This window comes from Saccopteryx bilineata, chromosome 8 (genome assembly GCF_036850765.1).
Source record: "Saccopteryx bilineata isolate mSacBil1 chromosome 8, mSacBil1_pri_phased_curated, whole genome shotgun sequence".
In the NCBI taxonomy this organism is placed as follows: domain Eukaryota; kingdom Metazoa; phylum Chordata; class Mammalia; order Chiroptera; family Emballonuridae; genus Saccopteryx; species Saccopteryx bilineata.
This window is the reverse complement of record NC_089497.1, coordinates 62,412,504-62,439,456: the sequence shown is the minus strand read 5'-3', so window position 1 is coordinate 62,439,456 and position 26,953 is coordinate 62,412,504. Positions and strand designations below refer to the sequence as shown.

At 34.2% G+C, this 26,953-nt stretch overlaps 1 protein-coding gene across 1 annotated transcript in view; it reads left to right on the top strand.

Annotated features, from left to right (window-relative positions):
* The first annotated feature begins 5,098 nt into the window (after positions 1–5,098).
* Positions 5,099–26,953, top strand: part of OSTN (osteocrin) — a 56,125-nt gene continuing 34,270 nt past the window's right edge. The window contains exons 1-3 of the mRNA XM_066241619.1: positions 5,099–5,151; positions 17,565–17,663; positions 21,526–21,740. Coding sequence (XP_066097716.1) covers positions 5,140–5,151; positions 17,565–17,663; positions 21,526–21,740 — 326 coding nt within the window. The 5' untranslated portion in view covers positions 5,099–5,139. The remainder of the gene's footprint in view (positions 5,152–17,564; positions 17,664–21,525; positions 21,741–26,953) is intronic.

The window sequence follows — 26,953 nt, the reverse complement described above, 5'->3', positions numbered from 1 at the left end:
GCAACATAATCAAATGTCAAAATATTCTGGAGATGTTTTCTCTGAACATTTGTACCCTGATTTATCAATGTTACCACATTAAAGTTAATAAATTAAAAAAAGAAGACTCACTACTGTTAACAATGTCAGTTTTCCCTAAATTGATCTTTAGATTTAATAAAATTTCAAAAAATCTCCAAAAGCCATTTTGTGTACTATAATAAACTGATACTAAATTTTATGTGGAAATGTAAAGGACCTAAAATAGACAAAAGAATTTTGAAAAACTTGAAGGAAACATAGGAGGATATTTTTGCAAACTGAGTGAGGAAGTGATTATAAGTCCTTTTTTTAAGGACACAAGCAGCATACTCCATTTTTTTTGTATGATTTCCTTTATTGATTTTAAGAGAGAGGAGAGAGAGAGAAATGGTAGGGATGACCAGGGAGCATCAACTTATAGCAGTTGCTTCTCACATGTACCCCGACCAGGCAAGCCTGGGGTTTCGAACCAGTGACCTCAGCATTCCAGGTCAAGCCTTCACTCATTCACTGTGCCATTCACAGGCCAAGCCATATTTCACTTAAAAAGGGGGGGGGGCTTGCTCTGGCATGATAACTCTATTGGATAGGCAGTTGTCCCAAAGCACAGAGGTTGCTGGTTCAATTCCCAGTCAGGGCTCATACAGGAACAAATCAATCTTTCTGTCTCTCCCTTTGTCTCTTTCTTTCTCACTAAAATCAATTTAAAAATAAGAAAATTTTAAAAAGGCTAACTGGACATCATCAAAATTTTAAATGCCAGTTCTATGAAAGAAACCTTATGAGAACTAAAAGACATGCACAGAGCAGAAATAATTTGCAAAACACAAGTCTTAAAAAATCTATCTAGAATATATAAAGAACACTCACAACTGAATATTAGCATAAGATTTGAACAGGCAGTTTACCAAAGAAGATATAAGAATAGGAAATAATTACATCAAAAGAGTCTCAACATATTCTCCAATACAGCTAATAAAGGCTTAATACCCACAATTTACAAGGAACTTATAAAACTCAACACCAAAAAAAAAATCCAATTATGAAATGAGCTAAGAACCTAAATAGACACTTTTCCAAAATACAGACAGCCAATTGACATATGAAAATGTGTTCAATATCATTAATCATCAGAAAAATGCAAATTAAAACCATGAGATATCACCTCACACCTGTCAGAATGGGTAACATCAATAAATCAACAAACAACAAGTGTTAGTGAGGTTGTGGAGAAAAGGGAACCCTTGTTCACTGTTGGTTGGAATACAGATTAGCACAGCCACTGTGGAAAGCAGTATGGAGTTACCTCAAAAAATATGAAAAATGAAACTGTCTTATGACCCAATGATTCCACTTCTGGGTATTTATCCAAAGAAACCCAACACACTAATTCAAAAAAATATATGCACCGTTATGTCCATTGCAGCGTTATTTACAATAGCCAAGATTTGGATGTAGCCCAAGTACTCATCAGTAAAATGAGTGGATAAAAATGCTGTATTACACTCACAAAATGGAATACTACTCAACTGTAAAAAAAAAAAAAAAAAAAAAAAAAAAGTAGGACAGCTTACCTTTTATGACAGCATAAATGGGCCTGGAGATTATTATGTTGAGATAATCAGTCAGAGAAAGACAAGTACCATATGATTTCACTTATATGTGGAGTATAATGAACAAAACAAACTAACAAACAAAATAGAAACAGACTCATAGACCCAGAGAACAGAATAACCGTTGTCAGAGGGATACGGTTTGGGAAGGATAGGTGAAAAAGGTGAATGAATTGTGCAAATAAAATTTATAGATACAGACAACAGTGTGGAGATTGCAGAAGGGAAAGGAGGGTAGGGAGAGAGAGGTAGAGCAGGATAGAGGGAGATAGTGATGAAAGAAGACTTGACTTGGAGTGGTGAATGTGCAGTGCAATGAACAGATGCTATATTATAGAATTGTACACCTGAAACCTGTCTAACTATATAACCAATGTCACCCCAATAAATTCAAGAAAATTTTTTTTTAAAAATGAAAAATCTCTCATACCTATATATTAGCAAAAAATTTAAACAAAAACTTTACCAAAGAAGGTATAGGAATATTAAATAAGTATATGGAAAGATTTTCAACATCATTAGTCATTAAGAAAATACAAATTACAACACAGTGAAATACCAGAATACATTTATTAAAAATGGCTACATTTTTTCATATGACAATGAATGTCAAATGCTAGCAAGGATGCTGAACTCTCATACATTTCAGGAGGATATGCAAAATGGTCAAGCCATTTTAGAAATCGGTTTTGCCATTTCCTATTAACATACACTTACCACATGATCTAGAAATCCCAAATCTATGTATTTTGCCTAGATGAAATGAAAACACATATTTACTCAAAGACATCTACATTAATGTTTATGGCAGCTTTATTCATAATGACCAAAAACTAGAAAAAAAGATTTTCACCATTTGGTGAAAAAGTAAGCAAATTGTCATCCATCCATCCAGTAGAATACACTCATTTAGCAGCATAGATAAATCTCAGAAGAATTATTCTAAGAAAAGAATCCAGACACCAAACTACACACCATATAATTTCTTACAGCCTCCTGGAAAAAGCAAAATGATAGGGACTGAAATCAGCTCGGTGGTTCCAGGACCTATGGGTAGAGTAGGGGTTTCATTGTAAAAGGACATTGTTATAGACGTGTTCTATATCTTTATTGTAGTGGAGACTACATACATTCTACATTTTTCAAAATGTATCAAATTGCACACCTTAAAAGGGTGAATTTTGGATATGTTGATTATACCTCAATAAACCTGACTGGGAAAAAATGTTATGAAGTATGAGCTAATAATGCAGGTAATGGTACTTATAGTCATGTTGATCTTTGCAAAGGTTCCTATTTGTATGTCTCTTAGCACAGAATTGAGATAAAATAATGTGCTGGGACCTTCATCTCCCCTCTCACAGTCCCTTTGTCAGTTGAGTTTGACCAAAGGTAAACTCAGCAGGAGATTATATCAAAGAGGCAGTGTGAAATTTTAGTTTTTATTTCAAAGGTTCTCTCCCTATAGACTGCTGTTGATTGGCTGGTCCCACAGTTTTTAAGCTGTGAGCACCTAGGCTAACCATTTCACACATCTGAGCTTCAGTTTTCTCATCTGTTGTATGTGCATAATAATACCTCCTTGGCAAGGTTGTTATAGGAACAAAATACTGCTTTAAAACATGAAAAACTTTTCATACAAATTTTTCTCCCTTTTTCATCTCAGTCTTTTCATCTATCACTGTTGTTTTTCTTTCTATTTTTTCACAAGTTTCCATTTTTGCTCTCTTTTGTAAGATAGTGGAATTTCTCTATTATGTACAAATGCATAAGTAATTTAAATAGGAGTATATAATTTGCAGAAGCCTGTATAAATGGCTTAAATGTACCATGGTTATGTTCCTGGAATAAACTTGCTATTTCTACTGCTACAGAACAGTTAAGTCAAACTTTTGAATTAGGTCAACAAAATCCACAAATAGGGTGGAATCTTTGGACTGTCTAAGCAGGGACAGATCTGGAATAAATCAGCCACAGATATCACTTGTCAGCATGCTGAAGGAGACGTTTCAAATAAGGGTAGAAGGTACGTCAAGAATATTGGCTTCTGGTAGCATTATGATGCATCCATTAAATCTATATTGAGCGTTTTCCATCATGCGGATTCAAGCTAACATAATCGTTTTATGGCAGTAATGTCTAAACAAGAGTCCACAATTAGGCTGTATTTTTATCTTGACTTGTGAATTATCGCTGCCAACTACTCAAATTTCAAGCTTGTTGAGACATATGTTATCCCTGGAAACCCTTCATAAAAATGAAGCGTTTTACTGTCCCACCAATTCAAGTGAGCTCTGGTCAGTTCCCCATTTAAATCCAAATTAACCATGTAATAGTTCCTATACTAGCAAATAGTATTTTAAATGGTTTTTAAAGCAAAACCATAAGAACAAATTTATTTCTATTTGTGAAAAAACATAATATGGTTTGGATTCTCTTTTCTAGCCTTTTAAACACTGAGACAGCATAAAGTTGTGGGAAAAGAACTGCATATGGAATTAAGATCTATATTTGAAAGCTGGCTCTGTTACTACTTCTAGCTGTGTGAGCTCACAAAGTCACTTAATTCATCCAGCCTCAGTTTCTTTTATCTGTTAAATGGAGATCTGGTAAATCAAATGAGCTAATAATAATCTAACAAATTAGCATACTACCTTTAGGACTTGGTAATACTATTTTACAGTTTGTGTGTGTAAAGTTGCAAATAGAAGAGTAGGAAATGGGAATGAAGCAAACTTTCAGACAGAGGCAGGAATATTTTAGTTAAAAGGAAATTAAAATACTAGAGAACAAGAGCAAGATAAGAATGATTACAATGTCTGCATTTATAGCCCACATGTCACAGTTCAGTATTTATAGGTTTGTTAGTGACTGCCTTCCCAGTATAGCAATGTTAATTACGAAGTAGCTGTCAGTTCCACTGTCACTGTGCTGTTCACCTGACAAAGGCTGAAACTACTCACCATTTCCATAGATGATCATTTTAAGTTAAGGTTTCAAATATACATTTATACATCGGTTTGGGTTTCTGATAATAATCTCCTGAAATCTTACTTTGAAATACTCTAATGATTTTTTAAAACAAATCTTAGTGCATTTTATTTTCCAAATATCATCTGTAATTATCTGAGCTGGACCAGAACCTCAAGAAGAGGTAATGAATCTAAGGCTGAATACAATATTAAATGTATACTTAAATTTTCCCAGAGCCCAAACTCCCGTTTTTACTAAAATGCTATGATTAAAGCAATAGATATAAATCTGAAAAGAAAGAATAGGAGAGAGAGAGAGAGAGAGAGAGAGAGAGAGAGAGAGAGAGAGATTAAAGAGAGTTTTGGGGAAATGTTCAGTGGAAAATCTGTAGAAATGATGTAAGAGAAAGCAAAGGCAGGGATTGGAGTAAGAGGTGTATAACTGAGACTATAAAAACTCAGAGAGAAAACTACCATCAGGACTGAGTTTGGGAGAAACTGTACAGACAGGACTCTAAAGTTAGAATCTCCTGATGTTTCACAAGGTAAGTTTATAGTTAACTGATACAATTTAAGGGTTTTTTCCCTTTTGACTATTTTTAAATTTTTAAATGCTTTTTAAATGTCTTGGTTACACTTTGATTTTGTTAAAATTTAAAACGTTTTGGAGGGGTAATATCTCCAATCTCTAAAATGAGTAGAAAATCTAAGATAATTTTGTAATGTAAACTTTGAGTGGAGATAATTGTTTGCTCAGACGTTGCATACTTATTACATTATGTTTTAGCTTTTATTTTTCGTTTTAAAACAAAGAAAAAGGGAACTCAAGATGATGATTCTATATGTATGTTAATAGTATTAGTTTGTTTCTATTAAAGATGTTAATTGTTAGGAAATTTTTTAATGTACAAAAGAGACCCATTTATAAAAACCTAAATAGAAAGTTTTCCTCTTATCTTTATTTCTATCAAAATTGCAGCCAAGGAAACATCTCTAAATTAATCAAGTTTTACATTTTTTAAATCTAAATTATCCTGTTTTTCCTTTTATGAAGCTCAGCTATGCAAGTATATTAATAACAGTTTAGAGTACACGTATCATATTTATTTTTCTGTATTTGATGAAGGTCTTCTGCTGTTAAATTGAAAGTTAATCTGAAACATATATTTGAGTTCTCTTTAAGAACATATTTAAAATTTTGTTTCAGGTTTTGTTCTGTGGAAATAATGTGCACGTAATAAATACAGTTTAGCAATGCAAACTGCTGCCCCTTTGAATTACAGTAATAGATTCTATAGATTGAGAAATGTGATTATTTGTTTCTGGGTTATTTTTCTAGAAATTACATAATTTTAATGCATATATTGGCTATGGAGTTGATAGGCTTATTTTAATTATCTCCCCAAACACATCAGGCACATTGGTGTCTCCTCTTTACTTTGATACTTACCCTCCAGCAATCACAGAACCTTCGTGAGGAGAGGCTCCTGTGGATATGAATTTCAGTCTCCTCTTTGTAAGTGAATTGCCTATGGTTTCATTCAATAAATTATTTAAGACGTTAAAGGTTGACGTTTGCTTTCTCCCCTTTATTCCTCAGGGTTTTGAATTGATTCTTCTCTAATGAATCACAGAGAGAAGAGAAGCAGATATGTTTAGTAGAGTTTGTTTGGGACATCAGGGCTATAATTTAACTTCTTGTTTAAATACTTTCAGTGATTTGAACATTTGTATAATAAAATTAGATTAATTGAGCTTGTCTTAAAAGAATAGAACTCAAAGTAAGCAGTCCCAAAACTCTGTCACTATGCAGTTGTGCAACTTCAGGCAAGCCTTAAGCATAGAGTCGGGCTGAATAATATTCTGTAAGTTTGAAAGCAATAATAATAATAATAATAATAATAACTGGAACTGCTAAGGAGTCGAGCAATTTTCCCTATATTGGAAAATAAGCATCCAGCCAAAGAGCATCTTGAGGTTACTCTTTAGGCATTATCTAATTTGACCTCCTTGCCAATATTATATATATGATCTGTGATCCCTACCCACCAGACAACGTTTGCTTAGATTTAATGGTGCCATTGGAGGAACACAGCTTTGGAGTCAAGAAACCAGACCTCTGATCTCAGTTCTGACTGGGTCAGCTTTCACTCAACCTCCCAGGGATTCCTCCTCCCTCAGAGAAACTGGAGGCTGTGAGTGTACAAAAGGTGAACCACATCTTCTTTCCCAGCCCTGGACACATCTCTCCCCAGGCCAACTCCCATGGGCCTGAAGATCTCTCTGATTAGAGGCATTTTTTTAGCTGAGCCCTCCTCACCTTTCTCCAAATAATTCTCAGGGCACAGCTCTGCCGCGTGGTTAGCATCCCCTGTCAGTGGTTGCCGGTGCCTGGGTCCTTGAACTGGGTATTCCCCGGGCACATGTCTTCTCCCCTGTGGATGCCTCATCAGCTCAGACCTCAGCACCAAACTCTGCCTCCCCCTACTCCCTCCTTCTTCCTCCCTTCTCTGTTTCATCCATTTTATATCTGCTCTTCATCTCCTCTCTGCTCGGCAAGTTAATTGTCTCTGAGCCTCACGCTCTTCATCCATTCGAGGGTTTTAATTTGATAATTTCTAATGAGTGCCACCTTCCTTTCTAAAATTTTATATTCCCGTGATACATAAGTCACTAAACATGTGAATAAAACACACTTTTAAAATATCATCCAAGCCCTGGCCGGTTGGCTCAGCGGTAGAGCATAGGCCTAGCGTGCGGAGGACCCGGGTTCGATTCCTGGCCAGGGCACACAGGAGAAGTGCCCATTTGCTTCTCCACCTCTCTGCCGCGCTTTCCTCTCTGTCTCTCTCTTCCCCTCCCGCAGCCAAGGCTCCATTGGAGCAAAGATGGCCCGGGCGCTGGGGATGGCTCTGTGGCCTCTGCCTCAGGCGCTAGAGTGGCTCTGGTCGCAACATGGCGACGCCCAGGATGGGCAGAGCATCGCCCCCTGGTCAGAGCGTCGCCCCTGGTGGGCGTGCCGGGTGGATCCGGGTCGGGCGCATGCGGGAGTCTGTCTGACTGTCTCTCCCTGTTTCCAGCTTCAGAAAAATGAAAAAGAAAAAAAGAAAAAAAAATTAAAAAAAAAATTAAAATATCATCCAGCCCACCACTGGCTGCTGACCCACCAAGTCATAGCTGTGGCTTCCTGTGGTCGTCTCCATAGGCTTCCCTAGGGCCCTGTGGTACTGGTTGAATTTCCTGCAAGCTCTACTTGTCCATGCATGCCAGGACTCTTAGAAGATAGGAAAGGGGTGTCCTCTCTTTCTTGACCTCCGTCACAGCTCATCTCTTCTCAGCTGCAAACTTGCTTGTACAAAATGTATTTATTTCATGTCACAAGGTCCTTAACTGTGACATAACACCCATGGCAGCTCTGCTTCCATGACACAAACTTGACTATGCTATACTTGTCAGTATTGCAAAAACTATGTGAAAGTCATGATTTTAACAATGTAATTAATGACTTTTCTTTAAAAAATGGGGTCAATAAAGATATCTTATGAACTACAAAACAAAAAATATGTCATAAAATTATATTAAAATTCAACTAAATATTCATTTTTGTTCATTAGAGCATGAAGAATAATTATATTCTGAGGATAACTGAGATGTCTTCCCCTTGTTTTTTCCCATTAGGATATTCTTTATAGTTGTATGCTAATGTTTTCATATAAATATTATGGCTGCAATTAATGATAATGTATATCAAATGTTGGAGCTATTGCCACTTAGGTCTCTTTAGTAAAATTTCTTCCCCCACCAACCAACATTACTTTCTTTATTAAATCTAATTTTCTATCAATCTACCATACTCTATATTCCAGGGACTAATTTTGTTCCTTAAAATGAACAAAGATATCAAAGGTTCATTTTTCATAAAAATAAAAAAGGTATTTTGAAAAATTGCTATATTTAGAAGGCTATATCAGAATGATAGCTATTATTTATTGAATACTTTGTGCCAGTTACTTTACATACATTATTCCTAATCCTTATAGTAAACCTACAAAGTAAATATTTGCAATATTTTCTTGATAAAGATAATATACCGTAGAAGTTGCATAACATGCCCAATCAGCATTCATACCGAAGTCTCTGTGAATTAAGGGCCAACCAACTTCTTTCTACTTATACATTTTGTTGTATTGGAAAGTATCCACACGTTCCCAGACGTTAGGAGATCAGAGCTTTAAAAGTAACCCAGGTCATGTCAGCTCATCTATTAAAACAATAAAATCATATGTTCCATACAGATCTAACATGACTGTTAAAAAGATGAAAGAAGATAGGTGAATTTCAGAATAAAAAAAGTACTTGCAAAGGTTAAAAAATAAAGGTTATATACAAAACCTGTACTTCCAGGAAATGGAAATACTTCAGGAAGAGTGCTGTTGGAGGAGGAAACTCTGGCAGGGCAATGGGTAAGGGGTTTCCGTCCCCAGCAGGCTGTGAGCAACTGGGGTCAGAGAGAGTGTCTTACTCACTTTTACATCCCTGAGATCTGTCTGATATACAGTGTATATCTAATAAATGCATCCTGTTGTTATTGTAAGATTTATTTTTTGGCCCTTCATTTACATTTTATATTTCCTAGTTTAACATAATTAAAATGTATGTCAATATTTAATTAAATATTATATATAAGTACAAAGTAGGATAAAGGGTGGAGGAGGTGATGATATCCCACATTATCCTGAAGCTTATTTTGCCTTATTTAACTGCATTTATCCAACTTAACCCTTTGAAATCCTTTTAATGCCACAGAAAAATTTCCTATGTATCAAATGGCCAAGCAGCATGTCATGTGTAATTCTGCCAGTTTTTCCCATCCATACTTTTAAAGATTTGTGTTTTTCCCTTTATTATGCATTTAGAATTAAACAACAAATGCCCTTACCAGAGTTGTACATAATCATACACAAAATTTTTTTCTATTTCTGAGTAACAATAATAGTTCAGGGATCTCAACATAAACTAGTGTTTGATAAAGAGAAATCTTAAACTGTACTGAATTAATTATTGGGGAATACCGATAAAAGTCCCTTTCATTAGAATGAGAATCTGCAATGTGAAAGAGTAATGGACAGACCTGTGGTGGCACAGTAGCATCGACCTGGAACACTGATGTTGCTGATTCGAATCCCTGGGCTTGCCAGTCAAGGCACATACAGGAAGTGGTTACTATAAGTTGATGTTTCCTGCTTCTTCCCTCTTTTTCTCACTCTCCCTCTTTTCTCTCTCTCCCTTCTCTCTAAAAATTAATAAATAATGAAAGAAAAATTATTTTTAAGAAAAAGAGTAATGGACATACTGGGATTTTGGCATGAACTTTCTTACATATTGCTGTAGGTGTAAAACTTGGGCAAATCTCTCCTCTTCCCTAAGCTTTAGTTACCATATCAATAAAACTGGAATGGTAATATCTGCCCTGCATTCCTGTTTCCCACCACAAAAGGCTGCTCCATGCATTCATTCAACACGTAATGTTGACTCTACTATGCATTGTATTGGATGCTGAGATGGTGAACATGACATAATTCCTACCCTCAAAGAGTTTACATTGGCAACTAAATAACTTTATTAAACATAACATCCCTGTTAATACTGGAATCCTCTTTTAAAATGTCACTGTAGGTTTCTGCCTTCTTAAATCTTTGCAAGAAAGATACTAGAGGCATGATTGAAAATTCCAAGTAAAAACACACACACACACAAATTTTTACAATTTTGGAGGCAACAGTCTTTGAAAAAGAATGTAAATGGTTCCAAATAGTATTAAATCAGTTAACACATGTATAATAGTAAATTATTATTTTTCCTGATTTGTAGCATTCAGGGAAAGTCATTTTAAAATGCAGGTGTCTTCTACATTAGGAACACCTCATCCATAAACATTTTACTTTATAAGCAATTTGTTTTCGAAACGGAAAATTGTTTTATACTTCCACAAATAGGTTAGACTTGAAGGAGCATGAAACTGAGTGGCTGAAAACGTAAGTTGTTATGGCTCTTCTTCTAGCTGGCTTTGTGACTTTGGAAAATTTACTACTGCTGGTTAATGAGCAATGAGAATGGGAAAGAAGGCATTCCTGATATTTAATTAAAAAATAAAACAGAAAATGTTAAATTTGTCAGTGTCAATTTGCATCTTCCTTTGAGGATCATATTCAAAACAAAGTAATATGACTGTCACACAAGGTACAGAAAACAACAAATTTTACCTAGAGACTTTATTTTTCTTTTAATTTCTCTTTCTTGATTTAAGAGAGAGAAGTGAGAGAGAGAGAGAGAGACATCAATTTGTTGTTCCACTTATTTATGCATTCATTGGTTGATTCTTATATATAACCTGACCAGGGATTGAACCAACAACCTTGGTATATTGAACAACACTCTATCCAACTGAGATACACAGCCAGGACACAAAGAGACTTTTAAATAAATGGCTAAGCCCCATGAATATTTGTCCATTGTATTTTGTGAGGATGATATATGATGTATATGTTAGTGACAAAAGCAACTAGCTGTAATTCAATTGCTCTTGGATGAAATCCATTGGGATTTCAAATTTCTTATTTGAGTTTATAAGGATCTGAAACTATTTCCCCACTTCTAAAATTCTAAGGGCCATAACCACACTCAGTTCTTTTGTTGGTGGAGCTGATTTCAGTAAAGCTGTGGAATAGCAGCACCAATAAAGAGACCACAAAATCCTTACCTCTGCTTCCTAGAAGGCAAGTGTCTCAAACACCTGGTTGCTTTAGTCATCAAAGAAAACTAGAAACAACTTCCTTTCACACCCTGTTTAAATATCATTCATTGAAATACCAAGATTATCTGTGTAATGTCAAATTGCAATGTATCCGCTTGGTTATTTAACATACGTTTTGCAGATTGTCTCTATAAACGGCCCCAAATCCCTAGATGGTTGTTGAGTATAAGCTTTATGTTCCCTGGAAGGACTTGGCTTCAAAGACCTGCCTTCAGCTCAGTAACAATTTCATACCATGTCATTAATCTTTCTACATTACCTTATAGCTTACAAAATGTTTTCATGCACAATTTAGAGTCCCCACTGAAAACTTCTTACCTATGATAAAATAAGAGAAATGATGTGGTATTTTTTATACAGATGACATATATCTTTATATATTTTACTAAATAATTTTAAATATAAATTAAATACTTTTATTGCTGTAATTTGTAAAAACTAAGCCAAGTTTATAATAATTTGTGCTATTTGTAAATTATTACATAATTTCAAATTAACTATAATTAATTAATTAAAATTTTGTGAATTCATAAAGTTAGTTTTAATAGACAATTTTGACAGTTTATGCATCTTGTTCAAGGTCACTAGGCCAATAAATAACACAGCAAAGACACTTATCCCTATCATTCAAGTCAATTCTGAGTTCTTTTCTCACCATAACAGATATAATTTTTTTATATTAAGTATCTATTCATTGACTGAAAGAATTTTATTTTTAAAGTATTCATTAGTTCATCTAAAGAAGATTTTTGGAATAACATTATGTGTAAAATGTGCGCACACGTATGTAATTTTGGTATTAGTTTCAGATAGCTGAAAAATCCTTTTATCAAAAATTCCTGTTTTGTATCAGCCAGTTTTTATATCTACTAATACTATTATTCATAATTACTATGAGCATATTTAAATGATTATTTTACCTTGATAGACAGTTAACTCTAAATGCAGGGGCTAGGAACTAAAAAAATTCTTTAAACTTTTTAATTTTAATTATGTGATTTTTAAATTTTTTATCTGTTAATACATTAAATATAGTACCATTCTTTCTTCCTCTAAGGGATGTAACTGCACACAATAACATCTGGCACCTCAGCTCTTACAAATTTTGTTTTGAAAGTGTGGGGGAATTGAGCAAAACAACTTCAGCATGATGACAAAAAATGTAAAAAAAAAACAAACATTAAAAAATAAATATATTATACTGTATTTCATTCATTCTGTTGTATATTTAATATTTCTAAAATTAGAATAGGTCTTACACTTGATAGCATGTCATAATTTTATTGGTATGGTAGCATTTTTTTTTCTTTCTTAAAATACATGTGTAAAATGGGATCTCTTACCATGCTATCTTACAATTAAAGATTTGGAGGTCCTTTCTTGTTAAGTAGAATATTCAGGAGGAATATAGTTATGTCAAAACCTAGATGCAATATTATACATAGATGCAGCTGATTTGAGGGACAGCAGAAAAATGTTTCTAGCTAAACACTCACCTACTATTATCATTACCTACAGTGTCTGCACTTACACCAGAATAGAGCCAACTTCATATATCAGTTAGAGAAACCCCCTTTTATTCAGTCTACAGACAAATTTTTTGCCTAAAGTCATACAGAAATATAACCCCAAACCAAGGCAGAACTTGCGTCTCTCAAGTCTTAGATTTGGACTCTCTACTACAGCAAGCCACATGGCCCCTTTTAAGCCCTCTTTTAAAATAAAAAATTATAGTCGCTCTGTTTTTACTATTCCTATTGCTTTTTTCTATGATAAAAAAAAAATGCCTGAGTGAGTATAACTTACAAGCAGGATAAAGAGTATACTGAAAAATGTACTCTGCTTTACAAATTTATGTAGTGGCCAAGCCACCTTACCTCTAGTCTAGAAGATCACCATCATCTTCAGAGAAAGAAGAGAAGACTGTGGGCAATGTTGTGGGCAGGCACACATGGTCATTTCCATGTGTCTGAACTAAGGACCATTTATCACAGATCCTGTTATATATCACTTAAATGTCTATGTTCTGTCAAAGTGGGAGAAGAAGACTTAAAAGTTTTTTAATTACTTTTTAAGTCCTTTATCGTTAAGCCTTTTATTTTTAATTTTTGTTGAAAATAGGCATGAATACAGTCTTTTTAGAATATTCTAATTAAAAAATTAGGAAAAATAATTCCAAAAATTATCAAAATTTAGCCCCAAACTCAATCTTTTTATGAGTGTCAAACAGTTAGATCTACTATCTATAAATCAGATATCGTTGAAGAGAAACTTAAGTTACCTGAGTTTTTTTTTGTTTTTCTTCGATAGGAGCCCTCAAAGGCAGATGTTTTAAAAGTTTTATTTTAAAAGTACATTAGATCAGATACTGGCTAATCTTCTCTTTTCTAATCCTCTCTTACTCCAACACCACTCCTCATCTCATTTGTTCTTTCGTTTTGAGATCAATGATTCTCAAACTTTTCTTTTGCTGCTCCAACCCACTTAACAAATATTTTTACAGTAACAGTGACTCTTTGCAACACTGATTCTCAATAATGCAAACATCTTTCTTCATTTTAAGGCTTTTCATTTAATGCTGCTTTAAATATAATTAAATCAGTTCCTTTACTACTGAACTTTCAGAGTCATTATATGTCAATGCACTATCAATGTTCTAAAGGAATTTTCAATATATGTTGTTTCCCAAACTTAAAAAATCAAACTTCACATCTCCGCACCTTGCTCCCTCCACCACCACTCCAGTCCCAGGTTGGGGGAACCCTTTGAAATATAATGAGTTCTTAAATGTGAAAAGGCTTTGGTTTTCACAACGTAACCAATGTGAAAAACACGATGATTAAGTTGTTACATAGAGTAAGATGTTTATTTATTCAGTAGTATTGTTTAAAAAGTGAAAATCTGTGTACATGATAGACCTATTGGCTAAAAATGATTGAAATACACACCAAATTTTATAAGACAGATCTCATGCCCACTGTCTCTTTTGAAGTTCCTCATTACCCAAAAGAATATTATTTATTTGTTACTCAATAAAAAAAATATTGGTGTACTGAAAAAATGGCAAACACTTCCACTTTGGTGTATTCACACAATGAATATCCTTTGAGTGCTTTTTCTGTGATCTGGAGTGTACATGGGCTGAGATTTTTAAATCAGGGACTATATTTATCCACTATCAACAAAATAGGGAAATGGAGCTGAACCTAGTCTTTTCCTTCCCTCCCTATAATTTCCTCTGTTGCTAATTTTATAGCAATCAAGTTTCAACTAGTTAATCAAATGTCTTTTGTGTGGCAGGTGCGAGGGTGTTTGTTTTCATTAGTGTACCAAATGCCATATTTAGGAACTTGGCCTTTCGGTTTACTGGCTACAAGTATGGCTTTAAACCATTAAATGTGTGTATTTAAACTCTGCATTTATTTTTACATCTCCCTATCCAAATAATCAGGATGTGGTTATCTGTAAGATGATACATTATGACTTTTTTCCTATATACACCCAAGCACAAAAATATATGCCTCAGACATAATCATCAATATTGTAAACACCCATCATCCTGTGCCATTTATAAGATCGCAGAGATGGAGAAACCAGGTTAGGAAAATGTGCATAAAAATAGTTAAAGGAAATCCACATGGAAAGGCTTATAAAATTGGGCAATTTTATACTTTGTAACCTGTTTTTAACATGATAAAAAGCGAGGAAGAAAAACATCACAATGGTGGTTGATCTTTGATTGAATGAGAGAACTATTTTAAAAAGAGGGAAAGATGCCAGAAATATGAAATAACTTAAATTTGCTGTGTTTTAACATATATTCCTTTTTATTGAGGAAAATCAGAGAGACATCAACAAAATCAGGAGGAAAAAAATGATTCAGTGGCTGATTTTCTAAAGGAATAGGTAATGCAGTTTTGGGTTGGTATTTTTACCAGATAATGTTGCACTCTTTCTTGTTATTTTCCTACTGTCTGAAAATAAAGACATAATCATGATTTATTGTTTTTTTATATACTTACCAAAAAAAAAACAAAAAACAACCACAGTTCAAATATCAACTTGCTTGGAAGAGCACACAGAATTTATAGCTTCCTTTCAGAAAAGGTAAAATACAGAGAAGCAGTTGTGACTCCATTACATGACATGATTCCAAAACAAATCAACTGGAGATATAATGAAAAACTAGTTCAGACTATATTACATAAAAATTAAGATCATATTTGACAAATAAATGTTAAGGACAATGCTAAAATATTTTATCTTCCTTTGAAGTCTAGATATATTTTAAGTCAATACTGATGTTAGGCTGTCTATATAAAATACTGATTTGTCTATATTCTAGATGATACTATCTATTACTAACTTTCATAGTAAAAATATTTTAAGGAAGTCATAAAGAAAATCTTGGGTCACACCAAAGAGAATGTAGTTACTAAAGAAATATTTAGTCATAGCTCAGTGTGTTCTTTCACTTACAAATTATAAATACTTTATGAGATACAGAGATACATGAATTAACTCAACCCTCTTAAAGTGCTTTTGAGATGAGAAATACTCCTCACTTCATAAATATGGAAAGTAAAGCTCAAGAAGGTTCAATGCTACACTCCCAAGGTCACACTAACACTGAAGCAAAATCTAGACACAAATTCAGTTCTACAAACCCAGTTCTTCAAATCCATCCTAGAACCCCTTTACTTCTGCTCCCAGCAGGTTTTCAAAGGTTTTTAAAGTAAAATATAAGTTTACTGAAACTTCACATTTATAAAAGATGGACTGGGAGACTTCCCGATGCCATACTTGGTGGCAAAGGCAAGCCCTTTCTGTTGTAACTCACCGCCCACGGTCATCCCTCCCCGTTCACCAGTGGCCGAACTGGCCCTCAGCAGGCCTGATATAGGCCATAGATAAGTTTTAGTTGGACGTATAATGGTTTTTAATGTAAAAACTCATAAATGTATAAATGCATATCTTTGTGCTTCCCACACAAAATGAACAAACATAATATTTTGATATATTTTCTCTCAATATCTATCTATCTGCAGATTCCCTATGTTTTCTCCATAATCTTATTTGCTTCTCACTTTTCCCAGAGGTGATCATAGTCATGAATCAAGTTCCAATGGTTATACTTTAATTATATGTATATATTTCTAAGTACATGAAATTGCTTTGTGATTTTTCAACTTAGATAAATGGTAGAATGCCAAATGTAATGTTATAGAACATCTAATATTCTTCAAAACTGTTTTTTAAATCCATGAATATAAATACACGTAACATTTACATTGTTTGTTTTAACATAGATACCTATATGTTTAAGTTATTTGCTTTGAGTTCACAGTATGAATATATCTCAACTGATGAATCCATTTCCTCTGGAATAGGTTAGTTGGGTTGATTCTAATTTCTTACTATTATAAACAATGAGACTATGAACTTTCAGATACATATCTCTGTACAAACTTGGGTCCATTTTTACTTAATTATTTGTCTAGTTTTAAAATTTTGTCAGAGTTACTCAAATTTTTCAAGTGCTGATTTTTCTTTCTTATATATGTTGGAAATATATTCTATCTTTTAACTTGTTTTTTATTTGTTTTATCTTATATGAAAATTTTCAATTTTGATATAATGAAATTTGACAATATTTTCTATAAGGAGTACACCTTTTAAATATTGCTTAAGACATCTTTATATATCACAGGGACATAAAAATATTTTTCTATTGAATCTAGGGTGCTTTTGATCCTTTAAATTAAAATGTTTTTAGATACAATTCATTCTTTCTGGTTCACCACAGACATCACCAGGCCTTATTTTCTCATATCTGACTAATTTTACATACTTCCCCTTTGGTACATGAGGCTGTAGTCCCTAGATTAGACAGTCAAGGATTAAAGTTATACACAAACTAGAATTCTCAGACTTGCATTACTTTGAATTGAATTATTATTATATCTATACAACTCCAATCTGCATTTTCATGGAAATAAAGCCTTTATAGGATTCATTCTGGGAGACTGACAGCTTCTATTAACTATTTTAACTACTATTTAAGTTTTCCAAAGGTGCACTTCAGCATATAGCAGCTGAGTATACCAAACTAATAATGTTAACCCTGATGTATGTGACCCATAGATGCTGGACTGGAGATTGGCAAGTGCACACTTTATCCTGGCTGTGACTTTGCTGCTGTGGAGCTCAGGAAAAGTGCTTTCAGTGGATGTATCAACAGAGGTAATGGGAACTAGCCTAAGGGAACATATATATATTTTCTGAACATAAGCCTTTTCTACTGATGTCAGAAGCAGGGCCTGCTGACAAGTAAGGAAATGCCTTGATAACACAAAGTCAAGGAAATTGTTATTTTTTTTCTGACTTGTCCTCACTGTGGATTCAGAGAAAGCTAGGTGTCTAAATGTTTTATAAAAGAATTTGTATTTCTTGAAAAAAATTATGAGAGAAAATTTATTATCATTTAACCATATTTATAATTAAATCAATTATATGAGGTTGAAGTGCTTTTACATAAAATTTGAAGTGGTTTACAGTAACATCAAAATTTGAGGAATTTTGACCAAACTTCTTATTACTGTACATCTGTTTTCTTCTTACTAGTGTATAAAAGAAAAGAAAATGTAAGGACAGCTTCACAGAAAAACAAATTTATTTGGGTTATTTGTTCTTATTAGAAATGTGGGCCCTGGTCAGTTAGTTGACTCAGTGGTTGAGCGTCAGTCCCGCATGTGGATGTCCCGGTTTGATTCCCAATCAGGAGAGACTCCCATCTGCTTCTCTACCCCTTCCTCTCTCACTTCCCTCCCTTTCTCTCTCTCTCTATCCTGCAACCATGGCTCAACTGGAGTGAGTTGGCGGTGGGTGCTGAGGATGGCTTCATGGTCTCTGCTCAGTCACTAAAAAGAACTCAGTTGCTGAGCAACAGAGCAACCCCCAGATGGGCAGAGCATTGCCCCCTAGTGGGCCTGCCAGATGGATCCCAGTTGGGGTACATGCTGGAGTCTGTCTCTCTGTCTCTCCTCCTCTCACTGAACAAAAAAAAAAGAAAGAAGAAAGAAAGGAAGAAAGAAAGAAAGAAAGAAAGAAAGAAAGAAAGAAAGAAAGAAAGAAAGAAAGAAAGAAAGAGAGAAAGAAGGGAGGGAAGGAGAGAGGGAGGGAGGGAGGGAGGGAAGGAGGGAGGGAGGGAGGGAGAAGAAAAGAGAGAAAAGAAGAAAGAGAGAAAGAAAGAAATGTGTATTCTTTGTACTTCTTAAATAACAGAAAATGAGAGTCTGAAATGCACTTACCAAAAAACAAATTTTGTATAAGTTCTATGATTTTTTTAGGATTAAGAGTATCTTTAAAAAAAACAAAACCCTATTTTGTACGTTTGGAGGTTGGAAGGATGAAAAAATATTTTTGGAGGATGCTCTGAGAGACAATGAAAGATCTTCCATCTTTGCCTTTAGAGTATTTGTCTCCTGCTCTTTTAAATTTCTTCTTATTATAGAATCTTCTTCCTCTCCAGTTTCTGTGTTGTCAGTCTTATTTAGGAAAGTGATAGAAGTTGAGATTTTAAGAGAAGATTAAAACCATATTGCAGACTTTGCCCTGTAAATAACAAAGAGCTATGAGAGATTTTTAATTTTCTTTTTATACAATGAAAGTAGTGTTTGGGGATAACTAACTTCATGGCGGCATTCAGGATGGAACTGAAAACAGAGGAAGATAAAAGAAAAAACGTATAAGTTGTTTTAAGTGTATACATTCAGCAGTGAAGAGGAGCTGAGATAAGTCCCTACTTATTGAAATCACAAAGAGCAGAGGCCAGGAGGAACTACAAAGATTTGGTGACTCTAACTTAACAACTAAAATAGACTCAATAGTTTTGAGTCAGTGTGTCAGGCTGTACGAATTCCAAAAGAGAGTTGCTGGAGTCAGGAATAAAAAGACTTGGAAAATGCTGTTTTATTGAATAAAATTTTAAAAAATGGAAGAAATAATTCAATAAGAAAGACAGGAAGATATTTTTCTTTCATGGCCTGGCTTATTTCACTTAACATAATAGTTTCCAGGTCCATCCATGTTGTTGCAAAAGGTAATATTTCCTTCTTTTACATGGCCCCGTAGTATTCCATTGTGTATATGTACCACAGCTTTTTAATCCACTCGTCCACTGACGGACACTTGTGCTGTTTGCAGATCTTCACTACTGTGAACAATGCTGACATAAAAATGGGGGTGCAATTCTTTTTTTGAGTTAGTGATATGGTGTTCTTGGGATATATTTCTGTAATTGGGATGGCTGGGTCAAAAGCAGTTCCATTTTTAATTTTTTGAGGAATCTCCATACTGTTTTCCACAGTGGTTGCACCAGTCTGCATTCCCACCAGCAGTGTAGGAGGGTTCCCCTTTCTCCACATCCTCGCCAGCACCTATCACTCATTTGAGGAATCCAAGGAACAATGTGAACTGAGGAATGGAATTAAACCTGAAGGGAAGGGGAGAGGGAGCTGCTGAGAGAGGGATAAGGGAGAAGTTGAGGGGAACACCAGGGAGGAGGGGATGCATTTGGGGAGACACTAGAATCTATGTAAATGCAATAAATAAATTAAATATATATATATAAGATGGGGGCAAAAATAGGTTTATAAAGAATAATTAATAAATAATAATATAAGAATAAGAAAAAAGATAGGAAGAGGCCCTGGCCAGTTAGCTTAGTGGATAGAGTGTTGGCGTGGTGTATGGATATTCTGGGTCTGATTCTCAGTCAGCGCACACAGGAAAAGCAACCATCTGTTTCTTTCCCTACCCTTCTCCCCCTTTTTTCTCTCGCTCTTCCCTTCCTGCAGCCAGTGGTTCAATTGGTTTCAGTATTGCCAGGGGCTCCAGTGGTTCCAGTGTTAGCCCCAGGTGCAGAGGCTAGCTCAGCTAATTTGAATATCTGCCCTAGACAGGGGCTACAAGGTGGATCCCACTCAGCTGGGGTGCATGTGGGAGTCTGTCTCTCTATCTCCCCTCCTCTCTCTTAAAAGAAAAGAAAAAAAGGAAAAAAAGAAAGACAGGAAGAAAAAAAGTCTAGTCTAGACCAAGAATCTAACACATAGAAGAATGTGATTAAAGGTTAAAGGGCAGAGATCCTGGAGCTAAGTTCCTTCCCATAGGGGAATATTCTCAGACTCTTGGAAAAGAAGCAATATGTCCTAGACTATGCATGACTTGAAATTGTTAATAGGAGCATTAAAAAAAAATGCTGATTGTGCCTCAGAAAGGGAAAGACAGAATTCACAAACTAAATACCCAAACTTTTATGACTTTAGTGAACTACAGAAGGACAATATAAGCAAAAGATAAACAAGAAATTTTACATGGAAAAGTAACGTCATTGGGAAAATTCTCAGTCATTGCAGACATTCATTAGTATTTGTTAATAAATTACATGAATGGAAATGGTAAGTGCCCTGAGGGGAGAGACTACTACATTTTGTTCATTTTTGTATCCTTAGCTCTAATGCAAACCTGGTATGCAGTGAATCCTTAGTGGCTTTACTCAATAAGTAATAAATGAGTAGTGAAAAAAATAGCATGATGTTTAGTGTGGTTTGGAATTCAAAAAATACTAGCAAAAATTTGAATACTAACTATGAGCAAAATACTGAGATAGGTATTAAATATAGCAAATAAAAGACAATTAGGTAGTCATTGTCCTCAAGTTACTCACAATCTAATATGTAATAAAATATAAAAATTTAATGAATGCAAAGATCAAAGGAGTATATCTAAAATGCTATGGGAATAATAATGAAAGATGCAGTTGTTACTAGGAAAGAATCTGAAAGAATTATCAGTTAATATAAAAAATTTGAGAGGCAGGCATAAAGCTTTGTGTGTGTTGTGTGTGTGTGTTTTGTTTTGTTTTCCTTTCATTTCTGTTGGTATACTTCACGTCTATGTGTTTTTGTCTCCAAAAGTCCCTCTGGATCATAGCTCCATGAAAAATCAAGTTTCATGAGAGGCGTATCAACAGAAGATGGCAAAAGTCAAATGCATCTGATTGTACATATTTGAGGTGAATGGAATCTTATCTTTAACCCCTTAGGCTTTTGATGCTGCAATCAGAGATGTGCAGTCACCACCTACAGCCAGGGAAGAGAAATCAGCAGCCGATCTTGCAGCAAAACTTATGCTTCTTGATGAACTTGTGTCTCTGGAGAATGATGTGATTGAAACAAAGAAGAAAAGGAGCTTCCCTGGTTTTGGGTCTCCACTGGACAGACTCTCAGCTGGCTCTGTTGATCACAAAGGCAAACAGAGGTAAGTAAGCACTTAGAGAAAGAACACTTATGTTTTCTAATTCTTCTGCTCCGGGTTCAGAAACACAGAATTCCATGGGAAAAAATAATACAGTGAAAATCTTGTAGGTAAACAGATTTGACAGTGTATTAGGTAACGTGTAAGTGTAATAGTATGATTTTGAATGTAATTGTTTAAGAAGCAAAATGACTGTTACAGAATTCATGCATCCATAGGAAAAGTCTATCACATGCATACATAAAATACTTATTGTAAGATATTGCATTTTGGAAGGGAGATATAAAATAAATGTTCCAGTCAATTGAATTTTCTATTTATTAAAGGTAACCAGAATACCATTTTTATTTTTACCAATGATAAAAAATCTTTCCAAATTATGTGAATGATTCAACTGTTCTATACTAAAAGATAGTGATTTCTTAGGAGTTGGAGTCAGAACACGTATATTTAAGTCAAATTTTGATAATTTCTAGCCATATACTTGTATAAGAATCTTACTCTCTGTGATCTTCAGTTTATTTATCTGTAAAATAAGGATAATTACTTACCTTCATAAAAATAAAATGAGCCAGCTGGCTCAGTGGTGGAGTGTCACTCAGTGTGTGAAAGTCCTAGGTTAGATTCCTGATCAAGACACACAGGAGAAGCGACCATCTGCTTCTCCACCCCTGCTCCTCCCCCTTCTCTTTTTCTCTGTGTTCGTGCCTCCGGTAGCCATGACTCAATTGGTTACAGCAAGTTGGCCCCCTTGGCTCCAAGTACTGAGGACGATCTGTGGAGCCTCTGCCTCAGGTGCTAAAAAAGAAAAAAAGAAAAAAATGGCTCGGTTGCTGAGCAGCTTCCCCAGATGGGCAGAGCCTCCCACTGTAGGGGACTCGCCAGTGGAGCCCAGTAGGGGTGCATGCAGAAGCTTGTCTCTCTGTCTCCCCTCCTCTCACTTAAAAAAAAATTAAATGAGTAATCTTAAACTGTTAATTACTGTAACAGAATTAGAGTGGTTAAATCTCTTTTTAATTATTGATAAATGTCAATACATTAAAGCAGTCATCCAAAACACTTCATTTCTAACCCCTGAATATCTCCTTCAGGCTCTAAATTTCATATTAGCAATGGCACAATAGACCACTCAATTATCCAAGTGTGGAATTTGGGGAATTTACTAGAATTCTTTTTGCTCAGCAGGATTTCTTTTGCTCACTCTAAACATTTCATTTTTCACTAACTTCTCTAAATCATATTTGCTTTATATGTTAAATAGCTCCAGAATATCCTTTCCCATTAAGACTTTCTTAATTCTGGTCTAAATTATCTTTTCCATTTTTTTTTTATTTCTCTAATCTTTTCTCATCTACTTCCACCACTATCATCACCCTTCTATCACCAATGTATCCTTTATTCTTCTGGGGGGCGAGAGTGTTACCTAACACAAAAATATTTTTGTGAAATGTTCCCATTGATTACAAGATAAAAGCAAACTTCGCCCTGGCCAGTTGGCTCAGTGGTAGAGCGTCGGCCTGCGTACAGGAGTCCAGGGTTCAATTCCCGGCCAGGGCACACAGGAGAAGCACCCATCTGCTTCTCCACCCCTCCCCCTCTCCTTCCTCTCTGTCTCTCTCTTCCCCTCCTGCAGCCGAGGCTCCATTGGAGCAAAGATGGCCCGGGCACTGGGGATGGCTCCATGGCCTCTGCCTCAGGTGCTGGAATGGCTCTGGATGCAACAGAGCGACACCCCAGAGGGGCATAACATCGCCCCCTGGTGGGCATGCCGGGTGGATCCTGGTCGGGCGCATGCGGAAGTCTGTCTGACTGCCTTTCCATTTCCAGCTTTGGAAAAATGAAAAAAATAAAATAAATAAAATAAAATAAAAGCAAACTTCTTAATGAAACCCTTTAAAAGATTGCATCATCTGGCACCTCAATCCTTTGTGCATTCATTTCCATATCCTTTGCTCCAGTCTTGCCTGGCTACCAGGACTCCTAGGACTTGTCATGCTTATTCATGATCCCATGACTGCATATTCAATGTTACCCAGTATATAGAATGACATCTGCTAGACTTCTGTTCTGAAAGATTCTAAAAACTACACTAGAAAATAAAATTATCACTTTGGGACTATTATTTATCCTATCTATATTTCAAAAATAACCTTAGACCTGTATTTTGAAATGTAAACCCCAAAGCAAATACAAATGAGTTTCACTTATGTTCTAGGCACTGTGCTTGCCCATAGTGAAAAGGAAAGGAAACTATAGTCTCTGTCCCTCAAAGAAACCATGTACAAGGGGTCCTTGGGTTTCAACACAGTTCCATTCCTACAACAGTGACATAACCCAAATTTTGGTCTAAGTCAAAACACACCCTAAATGAAATCACTTACCTATCCTAACACAATTGTAAAATCATAATCTAGAACATAAAAACACAACAAAGTCACAGAAAAAGGAAAAGAACATTAATATAATATACTGTAAACTGTATTGTAGTAACAGAAAAACGACAAAAAATGAATGTAAAAAAAAATCCTCCCCTTTATTCCCGTGGTTGGCTTTTACACCAGAAAGGGTCAACTCCCTCACTCACAAACTGCATTACTGTGTATTCTTCTGCCCTGTGAAACCAACTAGTTTGCCCACATAGTAAGTAAGTATGGTGCTAACAATATAAGCTGAAGCATTCACATCTCAATTTTTTTAAGTTTTTATGGGTGTGAGAATTGTAAACTCAAAATGCATGTGCATTGTAAACTCGAAATGCAAGACTGTCATAACCTGAAAACTTCTGTTCTAATAAGAAACATAGAAATATTTATAACAAATTGTAACACAAAGCAAGAAGAAATATGTTTAAAGAACTATTTATAAAGGCCATGGAAATTCAAGGGATATGTGGAGAAAATATTATGCTTTCTAAAAAATATTTATTTTTTGAATCCTGGGTCTTGCAACTACTAAATAATTTGAAAATTAATATATAAATGTCATATGTAAATATTTACATATGGAATTTATAATAGCATACATAGGGTATATACCAAATAAGTACCCCATAAATATTGTATTTATGGTAAGGTATTATAAACATATATAATCTACATTGAGTCCTCATCATAAAAATTTCTTAAGAAGTATCATTAACAGAGATTATATTAGGAGATAAACCTTATCTACCTAACAGCGCAGCTTGCAAAAGATAAAGGGAAAGAGGTATGAATTTAATATCCATTTAAACAGATTTTTATATTTAAAGGCTAAAAATCAGCTATCATAAAAAATAGGGAATATTATTTTTATAAAACTTCCTAGGGAAACTACTAGATGAGTTTCATCAGGCAATTAAAATGACTGGAAAAATATCATTATAAAAACTGGTGTGAGCTAAACTTTAGAATTACTGTAAAATTATGGTTACAAGAAAAAGAATGTCATGTATTATATGCAATTTGACAACATAGATACAGCAAAGAATCAAATAATTCAAAGACAACATTGAGAGCATATAAAATTTTAAATAAGTTTTTGATTGCTTCACAGCTATTTTCTGGGAAGAAAGGGATATTACAACAAATAGTTGTTGGGGGACATGGCGAAGAAGAAAAAGAAAAGATTACCAACTAAATTTAATGAATCTTTTACAAAAGAATAAAAGACAAAAACTAAAAAGAGAAATGGCCAGGTTTTTATATAAAAATATTGCTATAAAAATAACCATAAGAATAAAAATTAAAATATCCTATAAAAAATAAGACACAGTAAAAAACTTTATATAAAAGATTTGCATACATAAATATTACTTGTAAAATATAGTCCAAACATATTGATCATATTAATAAATAAGAATGTGCATAACTTACATACTATTTTATAGATATCTTCAAATTGGCTGACAAAGGACAATTGAACACTTTTCTGTGTATAAGAGACACAACTAAAATTAAATATTTAAAAAGGTTAAAAATAAAAGAATTGACAAATTATATGAGGAGAAAGAATTAAAAATAAAGTGTGCAAAACATATTTCAAAGAGAAACCATAGGGACTACTAGGAATAAAAAGAAAGAAATATATTATTAATAGGTTACTTTGGTTCATTTTTTAAAATCCAAGATGGATTACCTATTGAAGATTTATAGAAGATATACACAATATAATTCATTAAATGAAACTTATAAATCTGTTTTGAACTCTGAAATTCAATAACAGAAAATATAATTGTTTTTCTAAAGTGCATATGGAGTATTCACAAAATATATCATATCTGAAGTAATAAACACCCTCAAGTGTATCTCAAAACAGATGGATCACAAAAGCATTCATTAACTGAAATGCAATAAAAATAGAACTTAATAATAAAACAAAAAAACCAAGAAGGTAGTACTTTTACCTAGAACTATAAATCATGTCATTTAAGAAGCTGTTGTGTCAAAGAGAAATACAAAATAACTTACATACTTTATTGAACATAGTAACAATGATAGTGTGATATTATGGGCAGGAAAAGCAAATATCAGATAAAAATTACCACCATAGTAATAAAAGTTAACACTACACAGCAAAAATCTAGAAAAAACAGCAATGTAAGCCAGGACAAGCAGAGGGGGGAAAAGCACAAAGTAGGAATTAATAACGATTAAACCTGAAATCAATAAGCCTGTAAAGCAAAACACAGAATATAATAAATAAGTGCAAAGCTGTTTTCTTAAAATGACAAAAGAACAAGTCATTAGTTAACCTAATTAAGAAAAATTAGAGCAAATTTACAAAACTAGAAATGACAAGATGGAAATAACCATAATGTACTATCAAAACATCAAACAGAAGAACTTAAAAAAAGAAAAGAAAAGTACTTTACTCACCTGACGATCTAGAAAATAATAGATAAATTTTAAACAAATATAATTTAAAAGTATTGGCCCCCAAAAAGAGAAAAACAGTCCAATTACCATTTTTTTAATCTAGGGATAGCACAAGATCTAAATATTTTCACAAGAGAAATTTACTAAATCTTAAGTTATCAGATAATCTCAATATTATTTTAAATTTTAGAACATAAAAAAATAGCTTTTCAAGTTTATTTCCTGAAAGAAATATAATATTGACCCCCCAAATCAAAACTATTACTTTTTTATAAAGAAACCTTAGACTTATCTCATGTATTAATATCAATGCATGAATTTACAGATGTTAACAGTATACTGCAACAATTTTAAAATAAG